Source organism: Corvus moneduloides, chromosome 4 (assembly GCF_009650955.1).
Source record: "Corvus moneduloides isolate bCorMon1 chromosome 4, bCorMon1.pri, whole genome shotgun sequence".
NCBI classification, from domain to species: domain Eukaryota; kingdom Metazoa; phylum Chordata; class Aves; order Passeriformes; family Corvidae; genus Corvus; species Corvus moneduloides.
In genome coordinates, this window is record NC_045479.1 from 18961969 (window position 1) to 18989823 (window position 27855).

The window sequence follows — 27855 nt, forward strand, 5'->3', positions numbered from 1 at the left end:
AATTTTCATTTGTAAAATTAAGTGCCTCCTATGTATAAAAGTTACATTAGACATGAAGGGCACCTAAGGCAAGTGGCTCCTCTTCACCTCTCAAATACTGTAATTAAAGGTAAGGCTGTTTTCCTAGATGTCATTGTAGCATAATTGCAAATGAGCTCTTCTGCCTACAGGTAGTGACTGCTGTGTGCATTGGTCCTGAAATAAGCTCCCTCTGAGCAGTTCCTATGGTTTCTGAACAGATGCTGAACTCAGAGCACATGGGGTTTTAATAATTGTGGGACTTCAGGTACCGCAATTTCAGTGAGCCACCTTTGTTAACATCTGATGTATTGCATGGTGAAAACTTTAGAAATTTTCAGATGTCAGTCATTAGATTAATATCTTTATTTTTAGGAACAGTTTATGGATAATTGTGTTAATTTGAACTGTGGCATCATTTCTTAATCTTGCATCAATCTTCAAAATGTAATAATTTAATGATTTTCCTCTGAATTTTTGTATGCATCTTTAAAGCATCCATTGTTATTATAATGCATGGTGCCTCCACTTCCCACTCCATCCACATGTTCCAGTCTTTCTCCTCCCTAGCATGGTGAAGCGCCTAGCTTTGTATCATGTGTCGTGGAATATAAGGATATATGGATGTAAGGAAAATGCTCAGAAGAAGACAGAAGTGTGATATGTTTGCTTGCAGATGTTTTTGGTTGCCTCTCAACCTATATTTAAACACACATTTGAGGGTTAATTGTTGTCCCAGTGATGGTCTGACAACGTGGTTAAACACTTGTCTAAATTTTCCATAATTTTGTCTGCAACTGGATGGTTTATAATGGCTTGTATTTGCTGTTTATCAAACACATATAATTTATATATGTTCCTTTTCTGGGTTAAGTATAGGTGGCCTGTCCACCTTGGTCACAATCAGTAGAATTTTGTCCCAAAGGGTTGATATGTTGGGATTAAATGTTTAATTTGTTCTTTGCTCAGAATTGTTTTGATCATTTTATCTGAGGACCATGCAGTCTTTGGGCTTGTGCACTTGGAATCAGTCCCATCAACCTGTTATATTATTTCTATGTACTTCTCTAATTAATTCACTTATGACTAGTATTTCTGAAATCTGTACTAATTAACAGCATATTGAGCTTACAGCTGCACTCCCAAGAGTTTCCCAGTGACATGCTAGCCTAAAAATCACGTGCACCCACAACTTGAAAGCAAGAAACAGGAAACTCTGTTCTGTTGCAGTATGTGAGTAGCACCAGACTGTGGGGCTGTTGGCTGTCCCATGGATCTTGCAGCCTCTGCAAAGAGCAGGATAAATCATTTTTTGCTCTTGCCTCAGGATACAAATATAAACATATATTTTCTCATGCAAACAGTATAGTCTGGACAGGATCTACGACGAGCTGTTTTATAAGAAAAAACCAGCCTAATATAACATGGAAGAAACTGTATTGTGTATAGTTTGGTTTGCTGCATAAGTATGTTTCAAGCGGTCTTGCTTGTGAAAATAAATATAATTTGGGACTGAAAATTCACAGTATAGTTAACGATGCTGTTATTTGTCATTGGCACACTCCTAGTCTTATTCTGTTGAACATTTTATTACTTGGTGCCAGTGTAAATGTCTGTTTATTGCATAAGCCTTAGGCTTTTGTTCTGTTTCATACCCTCAAAAAGGTAATGTATTCACACACACCCATCATGCTGTACACTGGCTTCCTCCACCTTTCAGAAACCGCCTTAGAAGCTCCTTTAAAACTAGAGTGATCCTCAAATGAGCAGTAAATGAACCATATTCTGAGCAGCAGTGTTCTGATTCACCAATTCCCTGTGACAATGGTAACACATATGCTGATCACAGCTATATAGTATGCCCTCAGCAAGTGGCTCTGTGTGATTTTGTCCTAATGTCTTGCCACGACCAATTTCATACCACAAAGTAATTCCTTTAAAGGGTGGGGAAAACGTCGTGATTGTGAGGGGGGTGGGGGAACCAAATCCATTGATTTAAGCTAAGTTTTCATATTCCTTTTTCTCTAAATATAGAATGGAAATTCAAGGTGAAACTTGTGCCAGGTGGAGGGGGAAAGCGTGGGAACTAACCAAAGACACAAAGTTTATTGAAACATGAAAATGGAACAAGCAAATGGAGAAGGCCAAAGTCCAGAAGCCTATTGCTGCTCTCACAGCTGTTTTGCCTGCATTTGCCACTGTATTATCCACTGTCTATATTATCTACTGTTCTAACATACTGAATCTCAGTGTGTCTGTAAATTCTTCCTTTAAGCATTCCACTTTTAGATGGGAGTGACCTCTCTTGGCAGATAGTGAACAGCAATTCTATTTTCTTTAATGTAGGAGTTGCCACCAAACCACTTATCTTTGTATCACAATGATTTGCTTAGCATGCATGCATTTAAATTAGCAGATCTAACAGTTAAAAGGTCCTTTCAAAACTCAGCACTTTTTCTAAGTTTCTTGTGAATAAAAAAAGTAACTTGTCAGGAACCAGGACAGTTACTGAATCCTGTCACATTTTATTCTGCACTGCACTCAGCAACAATACAGAAGTTGGCCTCATCATGCGGTGTTCCATCCTGTCTTAGACAAAATACGAAATTCTTTTGATAAGGACTTACCTCTATCAGCTCTATGAAGAGGTATGTTCGTGACAACATGCAATACTTAGGAATGAAAATGCAATGTCTCCACACAGTAGCTCAAAAAAGCCTTGCTATTTTAAGGCTAGATGATTGTTATTTTTGTAAGGTCAAACTGATGGGGAACACGAGGCTGAAGGGATCAAATGGATCCTCAATTCTAGCCACTCATAATCACAAGCAGCTGAGTTTTTAGACATCTATTTCAGAAATGTCCACAGGATAATCCACAGACACCCTGAGCCTCAGAAAGCTCTTCAGCACTTTGTAACAAGTGTGAGACCTGGAGTGTCTGAGCACACCGAGGAAAAAGCAGGATCGTTGTCACCATAGGAGAAGACAATATCTTTCAAAAGGAGTGGGTATGTTTCCTAAAGCCTTTGAAGATGGCAGCCAGCTGCATATGGAAAGACTGAAAGCAAATATTAAAAAAAAAAAAAAAAAAATCTTAAAACCTCTTTTGCAAGAAATTAGAAACTTGTAGCTTTATTTTCCAGGTGCTAGTGCCTACTTTTCATTGAAACTTCCTCATTTCAGTGAAAACTCCAAAGTTTTCTTGTGACTTTTTCTTCTGTGAGTTAATTTTCTTCTCTCTGTGTTCACCATCTAAATTCACAAATGTTCCTGCACTGACATATCACCCAGGATGTCACAGGGATTGATTTGGAGATCAGTGGCAGCTACTTATGGTGGCAGGAAATAAACAAAAGGAGCAAAGGATCCCATCAAAAGCAAGCAACAATCAGGTGCTTTCAAAAGCTTCTTGCAACAGTGTACTAAGATGTACACCTAACATGTTCATGTTATCTTAAACATCTGCCTAGATTCACAACTAGAACAGATGCTTGGTAAAGGGGGACCTCGCTTGCATATTATACTGAAGAGTGTATGGTTTAACTGGAAGTGTAGCAGTGAAATGGGAGTTTATTCAGAGATATGCATCAGATAAAGGGCTTTCTGCAGAAAAATACTTCAGGTAGGACCAAAGCCAATACGCTCTGTAACACACAGTTCACTGCTGGTGTAGAAAAAAGCATCATTTCAGAGGAGTCTGCTGCATTTTTGGTTCTTTTGTTAAATCATGACACATGAGAGAGGGTTTTTTCCTGGGTACCTATTCCAACCAACAAGATAGCCTTGCTAATATGAATTATCTGTGGTTGATCTGTGCAAGGCAAATGTTCTACATGGACCTAGAGCAAGCATGGTTATCAGCTAAATTGCTTTTAGTCCTTTTTTTAGCCCTCTTGCCACACAAGGGCAATCTGCCTATGTAGTCCTTTATAATTTCTGTATAAAAATACATTCTGTGTATTTTTGGGGTAACAATTGCATTTACACCTTCAAAAGAGTCTTAAAAGTGATATATCTGCTGAAATGTAGCATGTGGAAATACTGCTTTTGTTCTGCAAGGATTGTGCTACTGTATGTTAGCAAGTTTCAAGCTCTATTAAAAAAAGAGGAACTTATTTGCAATAAGCATTATGTTGAGTCATATAAGTCTTCTAAAAGTAGATTTACAATTGTTTCCTAGCATTCTCATGGGAATTCCATACTTGCAACAGATATTATTTTAATCAAAGCTGATGACGTTTTTCCAGGCTTATTTTCCTTTCATTTGGTGCCTTTCAGTTTCCAAGTTATTACTGGTCTATGTAATTTTCTCAAGCAAATGTTTTTTTCATCAGTCTTTGTACTTTGGAATAGCAAAAAAAACAAAAGAACTCTGACAGGCCACTTGAGGGATTTATCACTGATGCTTAATATTTAACTGTAGGTACATAGTAGTGAGTAATACACAGTCTGATTACTCCGAAATGATACACAGAGAAAAACAAACATCTGCTTTTTTCCACTTTCAATTTTGCTTATTACAAAAAAAAAAAAAAAACAACACCTTATTTCTCTCTTTCCTCATCAGTGTATAAACTGATTGGTTTTGCACTACGTATATTAAGATTTTTATGTCATGCTTGTGTTAGAAGGCATGGGGCTGCTGAAAATGAATGAAAACATGAAATATGGAGAGCAGAGAACTCTCTAGCTTCTTAGCCATGGGCACCTTTCAAGCTCCAACTGCATCCCATACCTAGCAGGAGTTTCTGTGAAGACAAGAGGCTGTTTAATCCCAATTCCTCACATGGTACTGCTGAGGGAAATTTATTTACAAGCTCAGCCCAGACCACTTCACAAATGGAACACTAGCAATCTATTTTTCGTGTCTGAACTCCAAACACTCTCAGATATTCCCCTTCCTACACCTTTCTGGATTATGCTGTATGTTCTTTTTGCCTCTAATTATTCCAAGATTTTGTTGTATTAGTCATTTTTAGAGATGAGCACTGAATATCTGAGAACTGAGGGAAAGGAATTTTTAGCTAGTTACAACTTTTTAAATGTTGTTTTATATGAATACATCTATCAGACTCAAAAGTCTTCAAAACATTATGGGAAAAAATATTGCTGCTTTTAAAGCACCTCTGGTGAAGTCCTTGATTTTTTTTTAAAGGAAGATGAAACTATATTCTACAGTAACAAACTAGTAAAAAAACCGCAGCCCTCCTGTCTGTGCACACAGTGACATCTCCTTTAAAAGGGTATTAAAGTTGCAAATAAAGCGATCAAAAGTTAATTACAACATGGCCGAATTAAGTTGACTGGTATAGCTTTAATTTTTCCTCACTGAGTACAAGTGTTATGGCACTGTTATGACATGATCACCAGCAGTTTCTGCTACGAGGCTTTCTTTCATTCAGTACATAAATGGGTAGTGCTCTCTTAGTGACTAATTAGCCAGTGGGATTTCAAACCTGATTGCACCCCCAGGCCTTATTCACTGCATAGTCAGACACCCCTTTCAAGAGAGAATTGTTAACCTCTTTATAGGTTTTTTTTTTATGCTTTATCCATTAAAACGTGTGAATGCTACATAAGGACTAAGACATTTACAAGAGCATTGTGATGTGAAGATAGTTTTTTATCCCTGCTTTACAGGGATGATGGCACAATGAGATTAAATTGGAAAATACCCACTATTTTTGTGTATTTGATCTATGATACCCAAGAACTCCTGTTTTGGAGAGTTCAGCATTTGTGGGCAGTTTGTGGGGTCAGGCCAGTGCTCAGTGACTACATTTGCAGCTGGTCCTGCTCAGCATTTCTGCAAATCTGATACTGGGGTCTCAAGTCAGAAGTCCCAAAAATGAGGAACATACAGTAAGGGACCACCTGTGAAAGTTTGCTCGAAGGGACTTGCCTCACATCATTTGGGAACTCTGTGGTAGAGACAGGCCCAAACCCACTTCTCCAGGGTAGTCTTCAGTGACTTTAACTTTGAGAGCATCTTCTCTCTTCCTTGTTCACTAAACAGTTTATAACTTCTGCAACAGATGCAACAGGGTTTCTGCACGTGAAAGTCTCATTTACTGAGCAGTCCCACCTCACTGATAGAGCAAAATTTATTCCATGCACATTAAAAAATAGGGGCCTTCAGAGGAAAATGTTAAAATATACACTCATGGAGGAGGAAAGGGAGATGATTATGTTTTGCTTTTATGTTTTCTGCCTTTGGAGTGCTCCCATATTCTCCTGGAAGAGGACCCCTCATGCCTCATTTTCAGATGCCTCAATTAACAAAAATAACATTTAGAAAAAGCCTGGCATAGAAAAAAATTCCCTTCAGTCTGCCACCTGCATCTCCACCATTTGAGTTAACTGCTCTGCTGATGGCAATGACAGGTTGTTATCCTCTTGCTTCACTGAAGAACTTCACCAAGATTTGCTGCAGCAGAGAAGCATTCCCAGTCTGGGTGAAATCTTGGCCTCCACCATAGTCTTGGGAGTTCGGGAGTGGGAAGATGACATTGATCCTTCCCCCTCCATTCCCCAAGTTTGCTCCCTCCTTCCCTTATCTCTGAAAATTCAGTCTTCCCTTTCCACTATTCTTCTTGCCCCCCTCAATCCAAGGTATGTTGGACCAATCCTGTGCTCTTCAGCCAGGTCTCACAAAATTAGTGCAGATTCTCATATGAATCTCAGCCTTCTTTTTATCTTCTTGTCAGACAGGTTCCAATACTCTTTCCTCAAATCCTGGTTAAATCTCTTTCTGGCACTTCTCCCCATGATTCCACTAAGCACACTGGAGTTCAGAGGCAGTGTTTGTGAAATCATCTTGCAACTACGATGACCTCCAGCTCTCAGTCTTAATTCCCAGCCTCTTCTGCTCTTCCCGTTATCAATCGCAGTTTCCTTCTTGCTTCTCACCTGGTGTCCTACACAGCAATCTCTGGTACTGCTCTGGCACTGCTTCCTCCCAGATTTATCCCTTCTTGTGCCTGTGTTCCAGGCAAGCAGCTACTCATCCTGTGAAGTTTCAGTGCTTTCCAGGTGTCAGTAGAAGTTGATCTGAAAGAGCAGGAAAAATACAGTTCTTGAACTGGAACCCAAACCCACTTCTTTAGAGTTTCTTTAACTCTCCTGTAACTGTGACACTTTGTGCCTCCAAGAAGCAGCATAAATAGAGAGTCCCTAAGGTGTTTTTTTTAAGGCCAAGGCCATTCTGCTTGCCATGTGTTTCAGTTAACACTGTTGAACAAATGTTCAACATGAGACACACAGTGGCATAAAAATGTAACATCTACTCAGTTATTTCTGTCATTATTTGTGTTTACAGACCGTTTCAACATATATTTGGAATCAACCTTATCCCCCATGTTGTTATAACTCCCTGACAAGGGATGGAGTAAAGTTTGATCTCTTAGGGTTTGTATATGAAATATGTAATGCTGCTGTCACAATTTAACTGAGTAGTCGCTATATTCCCTGAATCTGAAAGTTGTTCAACATGTATTTTGCACGTGAGCTTGGCCTAAAATGAGATAAGTATGGCAGACAGGTGAAAAATACCATTTGATTTGAAGATTGATGGGGAATGTTTGTCATTCTCCTGTGAGGCATTGTGTTAAAAATGTAATTTGCAGGCTGCATTCTCTGGAATCCTATTTATACTTGTTTCTGGAAGGTGTTTGACATCATTTTGGGGAGCTATAATGCAAAGCATTGCCTCTTACCACACATTAATCAGGAGCTCAACTTGTCCAGGCATGTTAAGCACCTGCTCAGTTTTAAATTAAAGTATGCTTCTGATTAGGTGTGAGTTTAAGATTATAGCTGAATGTTTTCTAGAACTGGGTCCCTTGCTCTAAATATCTTTGGAATGATCTTTAAAGAAGTCACTATAAATCAAACCTCTCCTGTCTTTATTGAAGATTTTTGTGTAAGACTGAATTAAGCACTAGGCTGCCCAACAGCTTAAAAACAAGTCAGGAGCCTTAGGCTGTAAAGGATTTCACTTCTCAGTTTTTAAATTTTATGTTTTTTTGTATTTACCTTTAGCAGATACATTCCATAAAACATGAGGGAGCTAAACTCACTGAGATTACATAGATGTGGGTTAGGGGAATTCCATGGGGGACATTTCCAGGACATACCTAAGGCCAAGGTATGGTGTAACTGCCAGGCCTCTTGCTTTTTTGTTGAATTCAATAATTCAAAGTGCAGGCACCTCAAAGAGAAAGTGAAAAGAGTGTGAAGCCATTGTGACAGTTTCATTTGAAATCTAAAATTAAAGACCACTCAGCTTTGGAAGATCCTCTTTTGAAAAAGGTTCCAGGCCAGGAAACTGTTTTACTGGCATGCCTCCTACCTTACCACCAAGATACAAGATTTCTTTAACATCAGTTTATAAAAATCCCCAAAGCCTAAGTACTTCTTCAGCACTTTCCTGATAATATAGGAAGCATTTATTTGCTAGTCATAGCACTTTATGCCCTCATCACTGTTTGCCTCATCAAAGCATAAAACCCCATTACTTGGGACAGCTGTTTTTCAGTCATCTTTAGAGTTTAGTAGTGACAGGAATTCTATTTCTAATGAATTTCCTTTACTGCTCTGCAGTTCCTTAAAGTGTATTTTTAAAATCTAGAATTCTGGCAGAAATCAGACCGCATTCTACTCCTTCAAAGACAGAATGTGCTGGATTTTTGTTTGATTTGGTTAGCTTTGGTTTTTGTTATATGACAATTATAACACCGAGAATAGCTGTAAATAGTTTTTTTATTCTAACTACTTTTACTCAAGAGCATTTGATTGTAAGGTCAGATATATTTTTGCATTCCCAAGTGAACTTGGTCAACTGTTTACCTCCCACAACTGTTTATTACCATCTTCCTCACAACCTTACAGCTTCCTTCATTTCAAATGGCCTGTTTTCAAGTCTTCACTACTTCTTTTCCATCTCAGTCCTGTGTGGGAAATATTTGCCCAACTCCCTGGTGGGACTAAATGTAGATGTCTGTCCCTGAAAATGGAGATTCTGTCAGGGACTCAAACAGCCCTGCTTTTGGTGGTTGTATGCTTAAACCTTTTCTTAACTTTGTGGTACCAGTCATGTAGTATGGTAATAGCTTCCATGGAGGTGATGTCAAAATGTGATTCCACATTTTCCTTTTAAGAGAAAAAATAAGAGCATATTTGCTTTGCAGTGGATCTGTCTGGGAAGGGCATCTGACCTTCCTGTTGCATGTGGCAGAATTTGGTGCCGCCTGTTAGGGTACCCTATTTTTAATTACTTAAGACAAAAGTACCTGCTGCAGGAATAGCTGTAGAAAAACTCCTATGGAACATTTCATGTTTTGGTCAAAAGCCCAAAACATTTTCTCTTTTCAATTTTGAGGAGATTAATGCCAATATACAGTTGGTTTTTCTAATTCTTGGTCTTCTGATGAAATCACACATTTTCTGTGAAAGATGGTGCAGAAAACTTCTAATATTTCCTGCTCTTTTTAAATGGCAGTTTATTTCTTTTATACTGTCTCATGCAATTTCTGCCCGTTTCGAAGTTATAAACGAAATAAATACACTTCATAGGCCTTATGCTATAATCCTGTAGATTGTTGCATTTCATTTCAGGTGAAAGCCAGCTTTTATTCTTATAGTGAAAACAGGATGTTGTATTCTTATAATGCATAATATCAGTATTTTCTTTAATAGTGACATGTTATTTCTATCCCCAGGCTGGTCCTGTGATTTACTTCCACTGCTTTTTCTTATGGGCATATTCCTCCATTGCTGGTAATTTACAGAGGATTTAAAGATAATTTAGGGCCTACTTAATAATGAATGTTGATTTTTCTTCCTGTTCAACAGCTACAGATGCAGTGGTTCAAAAGAGGCTTACATGGTCTTTCTGCCTGAACTCGGGATGTATCTTGTCTTAAAAATGTTAGAACTCCATTACATTTATTCTGTTTGCTTCATTATGTCTGCTACAGGTCTTTTAAATGTGATTTTTTTTTATCTGCTACAGTGTCTAAAACTTTTTTTTCCTTTAAATTTCTGTCCACTCTTTTTTTCCAATTACATATGTTTAGTCATAGCTGTCGTCATTATATCCAACACCTTGATGCAGGTTCTTTAAAGTCAATGATTCTGAGATTTGATAATAGCTATCAGTGATTATTCTGCTTTTTTTGTTTTAATGTTAGAGTAAGAAATGAATGAAAGCAAATATATTAGTCACAAGATCTGTGAGCAATTGATGACTGGGGGAAGATGTGCTATAGTCTGGATTTAACAAATAGGTCTGTTGTTCAGGGCCTTCTCCTGAATGGTGGGGAAAGTGAGGTTAAACTCCTGAAACTGAGGAGGTACCTGAACCCACATCACTGTTGTCTAGGGCAGCGCTGTGATAACTCAAGAGTCATGCACATCACTGCCCTATTCCCCAGTGGGGCTTTGAAAGAAAAGAAGGGGCTGGGATCTCGGCATGTTTCTTACTAACTAATAAAGTGCTTTTACATCCTGCATGGTGCTGATTCGATTTTGAGATACAAAACTGCCCCCAAGGGCTTCAAAGGAAAGTAAAGTTTTGAGTTTTGGAGACACCAAGGCACATGTAGTTCAGTGCCTAAATTGTAAACTCTGTTTTTTATTGACCTGGACATAAGACTATGCAGTGGAAAGGCAGAGTTTCTAAATTGTAATATGGTTGCAGATGCTACAGCAGTTATTATAGATCTCTCTTTCCATCTTTTCCAGAAACAGACACAATTGCTTCCTTCCATTCTTTGTAGTTGAAGAGGCTCTGTCACCTAGTCTTAACATTTTTCAACTCTCAGCTTTATGATTTAGGGGGAATGGAATTGAAATGGAGTGTTGAATTAATCCTGTGTCATTTCAGTGACCCTCAAATCTGAAAGCGTTTCTTCCACAAATAGCCCAATTACTTGGAAAATTGTTAGTTTATATTTGGCTTCCCCAGTTTCACTATTAAGGGTTATTAAAATACTGTGTTCTTCTTTATATTTGCTTTCTTTTTCAGGAAAAGACTTTCACTTTTACCCCTTATCAGGCTCACCTTTTAATCATACAATCACAGAATGGTTTGGGTTGGAAAGGGCCTTACAGAGGATCTAGTTCAAATCCCCTTGCAATGGACAGGGACACCTTCTACTAGACCAGGCTGCTCAAAGCCCCATCCAGCCTGGCCCTGAACACTTCCAGGGATGGGGCATCCACACCTTTTCTGGACAACCTGTTCCAGTGTCTCACCCACCTCACAGTAAAGAATTTCTTCCTTGTAACGAATCTAAACCCGTCTTCTTTCAGTTTAAAGGCATTCTCCCTTGTCCTAGCACTCCATACCCTTGCAAAAGGTCCTTCTCCAGCTTGCTTGCAGGCCCCCTTTAGGTACAGGAAAGTGCTGTAAGTTCTCCATGGATCCTTTTGTTCTCCTGGCTGAATAACCCCAGCTCTCTCAGCCTATCTTTGTAGCAGAGGTGCTCCAGCACTCTGATCATCTTCATGTCCCTCCGCTGGGCTTGTTCCAACAAGTCCATGTCCTTCTTATGCTGGGGATCCCAGAACAGGATGCAGCACTGCAGGGGCGGGTCTCGTGAGAGCAGAGTGGAAAGGCAGAATCCCGTCCCTCCACCTGCTGGTTACACTGCTTTAGATGCAGCCTAGGACATGGTTGGATTTCTGGGCTGCATGCACATATTGCCAGGCCTTGCTGAGCTTCTTGTCTACCAACACCCCCAGGTCCTTCTCCTCAGGGCTGCCCTTGTTCCATTCTCCACCCCTGAGCTTTACATCCTCACCAGCCACTCCTTGGTGAGAACAAGATCTAGCATAGAGCTCGTTCCTTTCTCAATCGCTATTTTTATGAAGTGCTCTCATATTATTCCCATCTTGCTCTGATAGTTTTCTGATGAAGTATTATTGAGTTTTATTTATCCCAATATTTGACAGTACTCATTATACCTGTAAATTAATCAAAATTATTTGTTCATATTTCACTTCAGAGTCTTCTTTTAGTATAGGGTTGGTTCTTGTTCTTTTTCCGAATGCACTTTTTGTTATTAGTTCCTTGTGCTTCTGTTGTGGTTTCTGGTTTTCTATCTCAACGGGGTTTCCCATCAGAAATTCACTTCCTTTGGTTAGATGAAGCCAAAGAAGAAGCTCCCTGAGAAACCTTGCTGACACGAGCATTTGGACTAAATATTGGGTCTAGTTGTAAAACAGGGGCTTTAGATGTGGGTTTTCCATTGAAAAGCTGATCTGCCCACTCATGCAACTTCAGCTTCCGTGCTGCTCTTCTCTTTTTAAGCCGTAGAAGAGGTAATTCTATGCTTAGACCTAACCTCTGCAGTAATTTATCCAAATACATCATTTTATGACTGCAATTATTCAGTGGTTCTTAGTGAAATTTATTACAGATCTAATATTAGCCAAATACATAAATCTTAAGGTTGGATCATAATTTACAATTCACATTGAATTCCACATAGAGATGGGAATCCAATGTGATATGCAAATGTTTCATATTTAATGGTAAGGAAATGAGTCTGATGGAGATAATCTCTCATTTTAGGCTTAAAATTCAATTGGTAAGACATTTTCAATATCTTTTGTCTTTCTTAAGATAAAAAGCTTCATACATGAGATGTACTTGGAGAGAATAGTTGGGCAAAGCTCTTTCAAAAAATGAGGCCCAGTAAATAACTATAAAGAGCTCTTATGAGAATTAAAATGCCGAAATGCCACTCTTTCTGGTAACCAACTGCAATGAGTTATAAGGTAGACAATTAAAACAAATCAGGAATACAGGAAAGTATGTGCAACATTAAGGCTGGCACAGCAAGTTTCCCCTTACTTTAGTGAAAATAAAAGTGGTGGCAACTCTGAGCCAGAACCTCTGTTTGCAGAAATCATCAGAGATCCTTTGGCTTTGGTGGCTCTGCACCAATTTCCACCAGCTAAGGAAACGATACTGTAACTCTACCAATTAAAATAAAAGTCTATATTTTGCATTGCAGAGAGTTTGACATTTGTAGAATTATTTGTAAGGCAAGTAAAGCATTTGAAATGATGAGATATCCTCATTTTTTGGTATTTGAATAAACAACTGTGTGTTTTAATGTACAGACTAAACTTTTCCAACACAAATGGGAGACTTTTAGAGTCAGTTTCATAATCTGATTTGCTAATATGATATGATGCCATAATTGGATTTTTTGTTTGATTATGTTCCTTTTCAGTTTGTTTGGGATATTTTTGTATGTATTCTATGCTAAATTATCTGACCAAAATCATGGTAAACAATAGTACTTAGACTAGTACTAAGCTGCATTTATTTCCTTTTTATGTTTGTTTGGAGGTCTGGTTTTGGTTGTTTTGTTGGGTTTTTTTAAAGGAGAGTTTTCTTTGTATTCCAGGGCCGGGAATGTAAATTTAGGGATTTTCTGAGCGCACTGATTTAAAGTTCAGACTGCAGACTCATTCACTGTGAAATATTCATGCTTGGATTATCACTGCACACTACATGTACTTGAGTTGATCCCTGTTCTTCCTGTGCAGATAAAAGGCTTCATCCTTGCTGGAAGAAGCTTTCCAGTTTCTTTTGAGCCTTGAATGGAGCATAATGGCAGAGATTTTAAAGTTTACTGGTCAGCATGGTTAGACTCAGGAGGTGAGCACAGGCATGTGATCTCTCAACCTTTCCACTTTCAGGGAGACAACAGCTGAGGTTGTGTAATTATTGTGAATCAACACCCATGAGGATTCATGGCAAAGGTTATTACAGAGCTGCCTGGCCAGGAGAGGAGTGGCAAAGGCATCTGACAAGGGCCAGAACAAGTATGGAAACAGAAAATCTCTGTGTCTGTCACATTCAGGATGGGTTTTTTTATGAAGTGCCTTCTATTGTGAGGGTTCTATTTGGGCAGTTACGAACTGCCTGATGTTCAAAAAACTTCAAGAAATCTACAAATGCCTGGTGAGAAAACTTGCCATTTCAAGATTTATATTCCTTTAAGAAGGGAGAGACTGTTTTTTATTCTATATTTGATCAATGCCTCATGCAAGAATCTTTATGCTTTCTCAAACCCTTCTACAAGTGCTGTGATACATTATTTAGTTCTGGATTTTATTCAGGGGCGAAAATGCTTCTACTGTACCATTACTGTGAGGTGTCTTTTAATGCCAAGCAGGGATGGAAGAAAGTTCTGAAACTTAAACAATCATTCTGTTGTTTGAAGTTTATTTTTAAAACATGGAGGAAGGAGAAGAGCTCGATGTTGTGGTTTCTAACGGATACTCAAATTTTGTTATCAGGCACATCAATTGTTTGAGAAATTAAGATGTGAACAGTAACTTCTCTTTCTCAGACTTTTATCTGGAATCCATCCTCCCATCCAATGCAAAAATTAAAGGAGGCTTTCTTCCCTAATATATTTCTTGGTAGAGGTCGTCGGGCTGCCGGCCTTGGCTGCGTGGTGATGTGTTGAGGAGTGAGCAGTGAATGTCAGCTGACACTCAGTCCTCAGCTGCACCTTCCTCTGCCTCTTCTGAACACTTACAGAGAGGTGGGCTGAGCCCTTGCTCTAAGCTTATGATGGGACAGTTATTCAATACACAAATGGGCTGCAGAGTTTAAAACTCCCCTACGAGACAGCATTTGCTCTTGTTCTTATGCTGTGTGTTTGTGCTGTGTATGGCACTCTCCCATTTCCTCTGAAAACAAACTTTTTGCTGACCTGCCTTCTGGTGTAGCCTGTCATTTGAAATGAGAACTTTCTGATAGAGCAATTTGATTTAGGAAGATGGATCATTTTAGTGGTGGTAAAACCATTAGCTTTCATCTCTTGACCTTCGCCCAGCCAGCAGCCGCACACCCACACAGCTGCTTGTGCACTTTGGGAATTGAATTTAACTTACTGCTGTAATATATTTAGTTGCTGATTTGGGTATTGGGAAGCAGAGAAGATAAACATTAAAACATTTTTCCTTCCCCTTTCCCAGGCTCAATTGCACTCCAGATACATCTCCTCCCCTCTTGTTATCTCCACAAGTTACACTCAGTTCCTTTGGTGAGGCAATGAGTGGCACAGGGGTTTGGGGTCAAGACATAGTGGTTTCTCTCTGCTGCTCCTTGTTTCTCACCTTTTTCTTCCACTGCTGCTTCCTTCTTACTAATTTCCTCTACTCCACTGTGGTCAGTCTGTGGGCCACAATCTCTTTGGTGTTGTGGCCTCTCCAACTCCTCCTCCCTTGCTGTCCTCTCATTCCCTTGTTTCTCTCCTTGTCACATTCCCTCCCTGTCCCCTTTGGTGTCCCCTCCCAGGTTCGTCTTCTCCCATTCAGCATTTTCTGCCTTGTCCCCAGTATCTTTTCACAGAGGCATCTAACGTGCCTGGTGGGCTCTGCTTTGGCACGTGGTGGGTCCACAGCAGAGCCAGCTGGAATTGGCTGGGGCCAGCACAAGACAGCCCCGACCTCCCTCCTCCACAGGGGACACCCCTGCAGTTTCATGTCCAGGAGGAGTGGGGAGCATAGGAGGCCAGAATATTATTTGCCCTGCTTCAGATAGAGATGTAAGTCTAGGCAGGTCAGATTGCATCATCAGAGGACTTATTTGAACATAATTTACTAGGAAGAAACCCAGAAGGAATCTTGAAGCTCATTCATAATTTTAAATCCTATACATATTTCTACCTCAGGAAAGAACTGAACCATGAAATCTATGTTTATCCATGTTGTAAAGTAAAGTTAACTAAGTGGAAAGGAAGTTGATTGTGTAGTTGTATTTTGGCCTGAAATTCAGTGCTGAGTCACAATTTGACATTTTAAAATTACAGTTGCCAGGTAATTTTCTTTTATAAGCCCGAGTCAGACCAGAGAAGTAGTGCAAAATAGAATCTGAAGTTCAAAAAATACATACATATATTAATTTATTTCACTACAAAAAAGATATCCTGAAACTTTTTGGTGCAAATTTTGAAAAGGCATCTTGTATCTGAAAACAGCAGAAATGGTTGACAGCTTCAAATTGCTTTCACTGAGCTTTCATAACCAGGCTAGTTCTTGACTAGGTTCTTGGTTGAGAGAATATACATAAATAATGTAAGAGCTGATTACTATTTTACAGCAGTTTTATGGCAAATGCTGAGGAAATTCTGCAAAATGTGTCTCTGAAAGACTTGGCTGGAAAAAGCTATGGCACAGGCTAGATTTTGTCAGCAATAAGAAGCTCTGAGCTGAAAACCACAGAGTTCTGTTCCTGTAGGATGCAACATCATGTCTTGGAGCTGCTCAGAAAGTGTTTGGCAAATCATCAATTACAGCTTGTCTGAATCTGTACTGAATGCTGTAGTCAATGCTTTAGAGCTGGCCTTGGGGTGCAAACATGAGCTTTGAAGCAGAGCTATGAAATTCCTTCAAACTCTTATTTTGAGATCTGGTTTGGTCCAGTTGTTACACTGAGCTGGCAAGGAGGTTCAGATAAAAGCTCCAAGTCCACTACAGTCTATGTAGGGACAGATGAGGGATGTAGCGGTTTTCCCTGGGTTCACCCTACCATGATACCAGTGACAGATTTGTTAGAAGGTGCTGTAGACAAAAGGAATCTCTCCCAGTGCTTAAAACCCACATTTTAGACAGTAGTTAAAACATAGAATTTTATTTGTATCAGTATAAATCACCCTCTTTTGTGCAGAATGAAGGGACATATTAACAGTTTACCTATACTCTCAAAAAAATCCCTAGGCAAAACACTTCCCTAAAATCAGCTATTTAATGCAGCCCCTTTGCCAGCCCTTTGCTGTGGGAACTCAGTCTTTCTTTCATTTACGACACCAGATTCTTGTCGTGTGTGTGGAACTGAATTTCTAGGTAAGTGTCCAGATTTTTTTTAAGGTTACTTAAGGTATGCCTTTTTTTTGGTATGTATTCAGTGGTGTGGATGGTATGACCATTCAACAGCACCTTGCCTATAGTTGTGCATTTTAGACTTTGCAAAGCATTGAAGTGACTGTAGATGTTTCGTTGAGGTTACCAGATGTTTGCAGTGTGAGTTAGAAAATATCTGTTTAAGGAGAGTAAATTACTTAAGATTAGAGGGGAACTGTATGGGGATCTTTACAAAGCAGAATCATGTGTTTAATTTCTATAGCCCTATGCCCCAGGCATCTGTGGCCACCACCGGAGCTAAAGGATTAACATTGCCCATTCTGGTTTTAGAATAGAATTAGATCAGATCATTCAAATACTTGTTGCACTGTACTCAGAGAGAAAAATCTCACTGATTTCAGTGAGGTCAGTTTACTGTATTACTAGGATTCCACAATATATGTCTGGTTGTCAAGATTTAAAAAAACTTTTGCAAATTTTGACACTACCTTTACATACCTAACTGGGGAAAATTCCCAGCTTAGAACATTCACAGTTAATGTTGGATAAAATTCTTCCTCAGTAATATTTTGTATCCTGTCTCTCCCTTTTATTTTAAAATATCACACACACAATGAGTAAAATACTGATATGTTGATTATTATATTTACAATTTTGAAATAATAATGTAAATGATAATGGGGGAAAAACCTGCAAGGCAACAAAACCTGATTATGGTTTTCTTTAAGAAATATATATAAAACAGGAGGTACTAACAATATGTTTCTGAATAATATTGTTTATGTTAAACTGGCTGAAAATGTGTCTATTTACATTGTTTATTAAACAATCAAATTTGCCTATGGAACTCACAATTAGTCTGACTGTTTATGTATGTTCATATACAGTCATATGCTAATCTGTATTAGAAAAAAAACTCTAAGCTTGTTTCAACTGGCTGTGAACCAAAGGGACTTAAACACTTGCATTTAATGCAGGTCAGCATTTTCTTGGGGAAATTAGTATTTTTGGTGTCTAAGAATCAATGCCAACAATAACACATTTTCACTTCATAGTGTCTTTAAAAATGTATTTGCAATGACGTGGATAATAATCCAAAAGTTGTAGTATTAATAAAACTGGAAACTTATTAACAAAAATAATTTGAATTTTAAAAATACGATGTCATAGGTATTTAATTTAATTTAAATATCACCTTATAATAATAAATCCCTTTTATCTGTGTTATTAAAAATATTTTGCTTTGTAACTGGAAACAATACTGAGTTGTTTCATTTAGTTAGTTTTCTTTATACTCAGAGAATTATTTGTTTTGAAACATACAATTTAAAAAATTATTGGTTCTTTTAAACAGGATTCAAGTCTTGATATCTAAATAATGGTAAGTCTACAACACCTTTATTCTCTTTCATTACTGAATGTTTCAAATATGCTACAGAAGACTCAGTCACACTCAAATTTGAGGATATCTTTAGCTTTTTACAACGAGGTGTTCTAAAATTATAATAATCAATTTTCTGTAGTGGCATAGTGTAGCATTTTCTCTGCAAAAGTGCTTCAGAAATTATGTGTAATTATTTTTGTCATGTCAGTTTTATTGAATGATAAACCACGTTACACTAGTGATAAAAACATCTCTGTATTACAGACTATAAAACTCTCCACCAGCCGTAACACCCTTTATGTAAACTTCTGTTGCAAATTAAGGAAATGAACCTTGAAATATTTGATTGAGTTATGTTGCCTGTGTGAATTGTCCCACTGACCTCAAAAGAGTGAAAACTTTCTCATAAGTAAAAGATTATGGTAATGCCTTGGTGCCTGTCGAAGATCTATTCCAGGAGGAAGTGTATTCTATACCATCACTGTATTTACTTAGCATGGGCTGATTGACAATGTTGAAAGAACCAGCCTGGTCTTTTCTGGGTCCTGACAGAAAAATGTTCTTGCAGAGCTTTCCTGACCACGACGTGCTGGGCCAGGCTTTTGAAGATGCTCTAGAAGTGCTGCAGCAGCACTCTGACAGAGAAATGCAGTGTCCACCAGGTAACAAGCACCCTGATTCTACTTCATTTCTCAGCTCCTAGTTCTACAGGAAAGCACGTCTTGAAACATACAGGTGGGAGAGTAATTTCCCAGAATCAGATTAATGGGATGTTTTGGGAGGATGAAAAGGAGGAAGACTATTTGGAGGGTTTCCACCCCTCCATGAGTACTGTGGTGAATATCTTCCAGGTCACAGCACAGGAAAAATGTTGGACTGGCCCTGTTTACCCTCCCCCCAGCACCAGCCCAGGTGCATTGAGCTCACTTTTCCTATAATCAGAGAGTATATGACTGTTGTAAAACAGCCTTTTCCCAATTTTAACACTTTAACTTAAAAATGCCCATCTGCTATGCCATGAATCCCAATGCAAAAGAATAATAATAAAATAAAAAACAAACCAACAAGTGAAATTAATTTACTCATTTAATTTTTTTGTACACTAATATATATATCTTAATTTTTTTTTTTTTTAGTGCAGGAATGATAGTTTGAGTCTGGATAATTAATAGAAAATTGTTTTTCTTGGCTTCAAGAGTTGTATACTTTACAAAACTAAAATGCAAGAAAGCTGTAAATTGTTCCAGTTCTGGCAAGGTTTTGGTAACTAAATTACTATAAAATTTAAAATTTGTGCTTGTTTTTACACTGTAAGCAGAAATGCAAGGAAAGGAAAATAGGAGGCTACCTCACAAACCTTCTAAGCCCAGAACAATGTACCTGCTGTCCTTTGCATGAAATGTATGCCATATGAGGAAGTTTTTTTACGTATTATCTATTATAAAATGAAATGTAAATAAGACCAGTAGGGCTGTATCTTCAGCTGTTGTTAACAAAGTTTTGGCTCCACTGCACTGGTAATTTACACATGCTGGAGGACTCACTCTGTATAATTACTTTCAATCTTCTTCCTTGTGTATGTTGTTAGGGCCCATGGAGAGAGTTATTAAACCCTTGCAATGCAGTGTTTAGTCTGTCCCACAGCTGCACCCACATTTCCACTTGCAATAGATACCATACCCTCCAATATCTTCTTCTGACCACCTGCAGTGGGTAATTTTTTCTAAGTGTCTTTAGTCTGGTGTTTTCCTGTGCTTCTTTTAAGCATCCCAAAGTCTTGGGTTCCTTCGGTGTCATTCTTCAGGCGCTGTAGATGTTCTGATGCTCCTTCATCTGTGATTGGAGACTCTGACTTGCATTGTACTAATGGCCTGCAGAACCGCCTGACAGTTCCTTTTCCTTTCTACATGTATTTCAGAAGTCTGTAGTTATCCAAATCATTATGTTTGATGATCTGTATTGCCCTCTGTTACCTAGTAACTAAACAATTTCATGATGCTATGAAATACCTGGCATTTTATCTTTAAAAAAATTGTTTTTCATCCCAAAGGCTAACAAAACCAGCCCAAGGTGTGTGATCAGCAGTAGCAGTACAGATTTTGCTGGATAACTTGCTGATGTGGAACATCTTGGCTCTGGACACTTTATTATCTAGAAGGCAGCCATAGGATAAATGCTTTTTGACAGGCCAGCACAGTGTTAAATTATTTGCTGTTGTGGTTTTCTTTTTTTCCTTCTTCTCTCTTTTTTACTCACTTGGTTTTTGCTCCCTTCTCCTAATTTCCAGGTTATAAAAACTGCTTGACTTTGATCAACCATCACCACCACCTCCGAGCAAGTCCCAGTTACTGTGCAGCACCATCTGTGGAGGAGCAAGGGTATAGCTGGAGAAACGTGATTGTGAGTGAACTCATTGCTAATAATAGTCAGACATAACTGGAAAACTGATTGCTCATTTGGGATTTCTGATACAAATCATTATGCTACCACTAACAAAAATTTGGTCTGGCCAAATTTCAGGCATGATTCGGATGAAAATACCTTGGCAAATATGATTGCAAATGTGCAAAATGTGATTAATAACATATTTTTAGGAGCCAGTTGTTTGCTTCTGGTGTTCTTTTGTGGTTCATCACATAACATGACAACTAACAAGCAAAACTACTAGGGAGTTAGTTACATGGGAAAGGGCTTCTTTGTATTGCTCGGTAACAGGCAGAGAACAACTTCCAACCCTGAGGTAGCTTCTGCCACTGTGAAAAAGAACCATAACTTTGATTTCTCCAGCAGAAGTTGGCTTTAAAAGTTCTGGAAAGACCAGCAATATCTGGACTGAGCACAGCTTCAGCCATTAGAGTCCATATGCATTCTTAAAAGCACTGGGAGTGTGGTCTCCAGGAGTGATGGGAAATGAAAATTGCAGGGGAGATAATTTCAGGGAAACAGGTTCCACAAAAGCACATTTTCAACAGCAGATTAACAACAACATGGCATGGGAACTACAGAGCCATGTAGGGGTTACAGAACTGTAGGGGCTACTGTCCAGGTGGTCCTTGTCTTTTCCTAACTCTGAAAAATGTTCCTCCTCTGCTTCCAGCAGAAGGGTTGAAGGTCCAGAGTGAGGCAGTTACGCTGTTTTCCCTCTCAGTTTCTCCTCTGGTGGGCAGTTCTTGCCCCTGGACATGAATTAGTGCTGCTTGTTACTGGTACACTACACTGAGTGCCTTCATGGCTGAGAAAAGTCTTCCACGGGTGAGGTGATGAAAAGTTGCATTTTGAAGGCTTCAGGCAATTAATGACCACAAGTTTCTTTTTATTCAGAGAATGTACTCTATTAGTAACTTTTTATTGTCTTAATTCTTGAAGAACAGTGCAGCGGATTTTTATGCAGATGAGACTGTCTACCATACACTGCAGAATACTCCAGAAAGTCAAGCTATGCATGCTGCTGCTGGCCAGCCAAAAGCAGGGAAAGGTCTGTAGAAAGATCATATCTTGATGGGTACATTATGCTACTTTAAAAAGTCTCTTGGTAAATCATGCTTTCTTGTTTTCCTATTTTTTTTTAACTTTTAACAGGAAAAAACATGTGAACATTTAATAGTGAGTAGGATACAACTGCTAATTCCCTTCTGCTAAATCTTATAAGATGTGATAAATCTATTATTAACTTACCATCCATGTTAGTAAGTGGAAAAACAAACCAGAGATTTTTTTTCACTTCAAAGCATTTGGGATGAAGTCTGATGCACAGAAGTAAATCTAGCTAGCTATCTTTATCCACTTACACAACTTATTTTATTTTATTTTATTTTATTTTATTTTATTTTACATGGCCCAACAAGCAGTGATTTTCTTAAAGGTTTTTTACATACGCAAATATTTTTGCACACCTGATTTTATTTCTTTGTTTATTTTTTGAATCACATTTTAGCTTTTGTCACTTCCAGTGTGCTTTTTTATGGCTATTTTTATCCTCCTTCTGGTTGACTTTACTCAAATGGATATCTATTTTGCAAAGAATCGTGTGACATTGGTCATTGCAGTTCTTAATTTTTTTACTACATTCATTATTTGGGTTGTTTGGAGGGGAGGGACTCAGCATCCTTTCTATGACTTCTGGGTGAGATTTTCACAGCTTCCACTCTGAGCTGTTGTATCTACTTTTGACCATGAGACCTTTTGAAGTAGCTTCCTGATTTAGCTGCTTTTTGAAATCCCCTTTTCTCAACTTTAACCACATGGTGTCAGTTTTTGGTGCTGTCTCTTCCCATTGATGCTGAACACTGTGGTCTCTGTTGCTTAATAGCTACTACTACTGCTACTACTACTACTACTACTACTACTATTTCTACCATAGGCTCTTTGGGATGATGGGAGGGGAAATTTTACATGTCAGTATCTGATTTGACCTTCAGGTATTACTGCTCTGTTAACTTCATTTCCTATTTCCTATTTCTTTTACACTGTCCTCAACCTATTTTTCCAGAAGACAACCTCCACAAATTTTCAGAGTGACTAACTATTCTTATGGTGCTATTTTGTGTCTTCTTACAGGTTTCTTTATGTCCATGGTGATATTCCTGCTAGAATCTGTGATTTGGGTGACTATTTCTTCTGTAAATTTAGTCCTCCTAGTTTCTTATTGAGACATGAGAGGTTTTCTGTACACTAACAAGTGGTGTGACCCTTTAGGAATAGATCTATAGATGAAACCATCAGCACTGAGGGTCCAAATCCCATGCTTAAAGTGTTTCACAAAAGTTTATTTAGGGCAATCTTTAGGCTGGTCACAAGTTCTGAAGGGTACACTGACTTAGATATGCTTTTGGAAAGCATCTTTTGAGTTAAGTTTCCTCTGAAAAGAGTCCAGTTCGTTCACAACAAAACCATTCCATGATCTGAACTCAAGCTCAGTGGAGGGGAGGCAGCCAAGAGAGGTACTTCAGAATTTAATTAGATACATTGTCCCTGAGAGATTTAGGCTGCTTCAGGACAACTCAGCCCTGAAATCTTACGCAGATGCTCTGAAACACCTTCTGGAGGAACCTGCTTGTCTTCAGTCACCACACTAAGAAACCTGCAGGCACTCACCTGCTGGCTTAGACTGATATTTAGGGCCTGGTGCTGAGCAGCACTGGCTTATGCAATGAGGTGCAGTACAAAGATTTGTTAACTGACCCCATCTCAAGCTGGTGTGTAGCACTTTGGAGATAACAGCTGGGCTCTGGAGACACAGCTGCATAAACACGTTAGAGCAACTAAGCCAAGACAGCAGCTAAAGGTGATGTGGCTAGAAATAAAAGCTTGGGCAGAAATGACAGCTGAACTAAGAGGGCAGACAGCATGAAATCAGGTGCTGCATAGACTACACTATCCTTTTGCAGCAGAAATTTAGTCAACAATAGTCTGTGGATTTTCCCCTGTTCTTACTTGTTCTACCATGGGTTTATAGGATAATTCAAGTTGGAGGGGACCTAAGAAGGTCACCTACTAAGAAGTGTCCACTGTGACAAGGCAGTGTCCTTCACTGGTTTCCTTTTAAACTTCTTAGTAATACTATATGTATTTATAGTAGAATATGTACTTCCAGTCACAGGCCAATTTTTATTTAGATAATGAAACTTCATTAATTTTTTGGAAAGTACCTCTGATTTCAGGCTCTTCTTCTTCCCAGTCTGACTGTTACTTCTCTCCTCTTTCCTTATGACCAGATACAGAATTACTGTCATCCCTGACAGATGTCTTGGCTTGACCTCAGTGTTCCTTAGCAACTGTCACTTTTCCCCTGTTCCTAGTTTAAAATAGCCACACAAGACAAGGCTTTATGAATTTTAGGTGCAGCTGCTTATTTCCACTTTGGTTAAAGTGGAAGATGTTCTTCTGCATAGATTCTCTCTTCTGCAAAATGTTCCTCTTTGTCTGATAATCTTAAATTCTTCCTCCTTACAGAAGCTTCTTGATCACCATTAGCTTTGGAAAGGGAGCTAGAAATACTTCATAGAGGAGGATCCACAAGATCTCAGTGAAACTAAAGCCTCACTAGGAAACTGAAGTTTGAGAACTGAGCCTGTGGAGAGAAGCATTTACTTAACTGGCAAATATTTCAGTACTAAGCTTGCTTTATTCTGCATGGGAATGCAAGCTGACACTTCTGCAGATTTTTAAAATATCACAGGGTACCAGAAGATGTAGCTCCTTTATGACTACATGAGGTTTCTGGTTAAAAACTTGCCTTCTTTTCCTGCTCATCCACTTGCCCTTTCTTTGATCAGAGACTACCTTGCATCCCCAAAACATTCTTGAAACAAACCTGACAAAACTGAGCCATCTCAAAATCTCTGAGTTTTGATTAAACAGGGAAAACTTTTATTCAAAAACGTTCAGATTGGCTATCCAGAACCTCTCTCCTGTCCTGTCTGAGGATGTCATTTCCTAGTGTGAGTTCCTTGACTGTGCACCTGCACAGCATGTGTCTGAAGACTGATGAAAGTCGCTTCTGAGACCTACCACACAGTCAAATCACCAGATACTTGTCATGATCCCCACATAACCTGCTCTTGAAACTCTGATGACCAAATCCCTTTCTTTCACCACAGATCTGTACTCACTTCAGAACTAGACCATGGTGCTGACAATATCAAGGTTGTGGGTTTGATCCCTGTATGGGCCATTCACTTAAGAGTTGGACTCGAAGATCCTTCTGGGTCTCTTCCCATTCAGACTGTCCCGTGATTCTGTGTTGCTCACATCTCTGTGATCCCATTTGCTGTTGCTGGTCTTCCACTGAATAATTTATACTGATCTTTTAATTTGGGACAGGGTACTAGGTTTAGCTATGCTTTTGCCTATAAGACCCTTTCCAGGAAAAAGACAACTGCTCATCTTTTAAGGCAAGCATGAGTTCTGTTCTGACCTTTTGCAATTTATTTGTTCATAGGTAGAAAAAAACTTCGCCTATTTGAATACCTCCATGAGTCTCTGTATGATCCAGCTATGGCAAACTGCATCCAGTGGGTAGATAAACCAAATGGCGTCTTCCAGTTCATCTCCAAAAACAAAGAGAAACTTGCAGAACTGTGGGGAGAAAGAAAAGGAAACCGCAAGATCATGACTTATCAGAAAATGGCCAGAGCACTGAGGAATTATGGAAGAACAGGTGAAATCATTAAGATCCGTAGGAAGCTGACATACCAGTTCAGTGCTGTTGTTTTAAAAAGACTTGCTCCATCTTATTTCCTGGGAAGAGAAACAATTTATCATCCCTACATTCAGTCTAATCAAGAATATCAGTGTGCAGATGACTGGACCAGTTACAATAATTATATGTACAACAATGGTTATGCATTACAGCATGCTAACAGCTAGACTTACCTGTCACATAAACAGGCCTTTGTTATCCAGCAATACTTTACAGCACAGAAACTCTTCTCTGTACATAGCTTTTCCTTTAAGATATCATACAAACACGTGAAGAGGAAGGTTTAAAAATTGCATTGGCCTAGTTTTGTTGCTTTTGAAGTTAGTGGTATACAGTCATTGCCTGTTGAAGAAATCCAGCAGCTGTAGAACACATTCTATTCCCCATGATGCTAATCAAAGGAATTACTGTAGTTTCAAGCAGGTATATTCAAGAACAGGATCAAGGCTTTTGTCTGTTAGTGGACATCAAAGATCCTATTGTGACAACACTCACTGGAAGTTTTATGCATATCTCCAATCAGAATTTAGATGATGTTGTACCATGGTTGCTGCACTCCCTAAACTAGAAAGGGAAAGATTTGCCAACTGCATGAAGATGCTGTCTGCTTTTTTCACCAATGTCCTTTATAAAAGGACATTTTTGGAGTGAATGCCTGGGTGAATGATAGAGTCCACATGCGGGTGCACCTGTTGACCAAGTTGTTAATCCTTAATCACTTAAATTAACATATCTTAGCACAGATCCTGACATGTGGTATTAGGATTGTCAGGTGCACATTTTACTGTTGGTAGTGGATTCACTGGGATCATGAGAGAGTTAGTAAAGGATTGTGCTTCTCATTAGGTTTTGTGCAGTTCTTCCCCAATAATATGAGAAACTCCACTTTTATCCAGCAGTTCTGTACTCACCTAACAAACATAGCTTTGCCATTTATTTTAGGAGTTATAACATTATAAATAAAATTTCACTTCTCCAGCTCTTTTTCTAAATGGGAATGTAGCTGAAAGGCTCAGTGATTTTACGCTCTCTTCCTGGGGAAGAATGAAATTTAGGTAAAAGAGATTAGTAGCCCCTTATGTCAGGATAATACCTATAAATCTACTTTTTCTCATACTTCTTTTACCTGATCAACTTGTATCATCATATAAGTTGTCTTTTGTGCTAAAATATTTCCATTCAATTGTGTTCAGTTCCAAGTTCTGCATTTTGCAGTGTGTAGGCCTGGATATTAATAAAGACAAAAATATTTTGTGTGGAGAGGTATAAATGGTGGCCTGATATGTTTGATGAAACTAATTGACTTTGATAGTTGCCCCTTGCTCTGACTCCTGTTTACTTGTACAGGGTTGTAATTTTATGTAGTAGACACAATGCAATGCACTCTGCCTAAGCAAAACTCAAGTTTTAGGGTTGGTACTTTGGTAAGATGACAGTTGTCTGATCTTAGAAATATGAAGCTCGTTAAATAGCACTAAAAAGAGACCCAGACTTTAAGTCAGGGGGATTGGACCTTGGTGGAGTGAGCTCTGCCTCTGGAATGGGTGGTGGCTCTGGACCCACAAGATGGCACCAGTGGACAACTTTTCACACCGGGGCTGTGACACTTTCAGGCCTCCAGATCATTTGTTCTCCCAATGTCCCTTTAGTTTTTTTTTCCTTCCCCACCAGGTTTAGGTTTTTTTATCTTCCTGCACAGCACTGCTGTAGATGTGGCAGAAGCAGCACTGCGCCTTTGAAAATCACCACCTGTCCAGTTCCAACTGTGGCAGATACAGAAAGTTTCATGACACAATGGTGACACAAAACCCACGAATTCAAGCAGATGGATTATGTCAGCAGATCACAGCTCTGTGCTGACCACCCTGGACAATGGTCAGTTTTACATGTGAAGCTCAACCTCTTCTCCAAAATAAATCTGGCTCAGCCAATATGGCTGAGGGTGATGCATGAGGAAGAAATAAAGCTGATCTTTCTGATTTAGACTTCAGGGTTCCTGCAGAAATTACATCAAGAGCCTTACAGACTCTGTGAAGGAGGCAGAACTAGAGCACTTCAGTAACATGTTTTATCTACCCCATCTTGCCCAGCATATGCAGTACTTACATATGTGTGTGCTGTTCAGTAGACCAAAAGCAGGAGAGATTCTTAGCTTCCAGATGAAAAATAATTTGATTTAATTTAATTTGGCTTGAATTTGACTCCAGTGAAACTTTGTCACTTTGGCAGCACATTGAGCACCCATCAAGTACCTGCCTCCACCTTGTCAGACTCCAGATGTGCATTCTGGTGGCAGATGCGTCAGACTGCCCTGCCATCCCACGTGCAGATGGAGGCTGTCTCACAGAGAACATTGG

At 38.9% G+C, this 27855-nt stretch overlaps 1 protein-coding gene across 3 annotated transcripts; it reads left to right on the forward strand.

The window, feature by feature from the left end:
* SPIC (Spi-C transcription factor) lies at positions 1 to 27477 on the forward strand. Of its 3 annotated transcripts, none has more exons than XM_032107594.1 (6): positions 1 to 109; positions 18268 to 18294; positions 18866 to 18959; positions 20585 to 20697; positions 21664 to 21772; positions 25238 to 27477. In XM_032107594.1, exons 2-6 carry the CDS (start codon positions 18292 to 18294, stop codon positions 25663 to 25665), a joined length of 747 nt encoding a protein of 248 aa, XP_031963485.1. In that variant the 5' UTR covers positions 1 to 109; positions 18268 to 18291; the 3' UTR covers positions 25666 to 27477. The 3 variants fall into 3 exon arrangements, with proteins under 3 accessions (XP_031963485.1, XP_031963484.1, XP_031963483.1); XM_032107593.1 differs by lacking the exon at positions 1 to 109 and adding an exon at positions 16800 to 16895; XM_032107592.1 differs by lacking the exons at positions 1 to 109; positions 18268 to 18294 and having other exon boundaries at positions 18441 to 18959.
* Positions 27478 to 27855: the final 378 nt, after the last annotated feature.

Bases quoted from the DNA above. Each gene is read 5' to 3' on its own strand.
- SPIC (XM_032107592.1), top strand. From the start codon at position 18,809: ATGTTGAAAGAACCAGCCTGGTCTTTTCTGGGTCCTGACAGAAAAATG. The intron at 18,960-20,584 runs GTAACAAGCACC...CCTAATTTCCAG, and splicing joins AGAAATGCAGTGTCCACCAG to GTTATAAAAACTGCTTGACT. The intron at 21,773-25,237 runs GTCTGTAGAAAG...ATTTGTTCATAG, and splicing joins CCAGCCAAAAGCAGGGAAAG to GTAGAAAAAAACTTCGCCTA.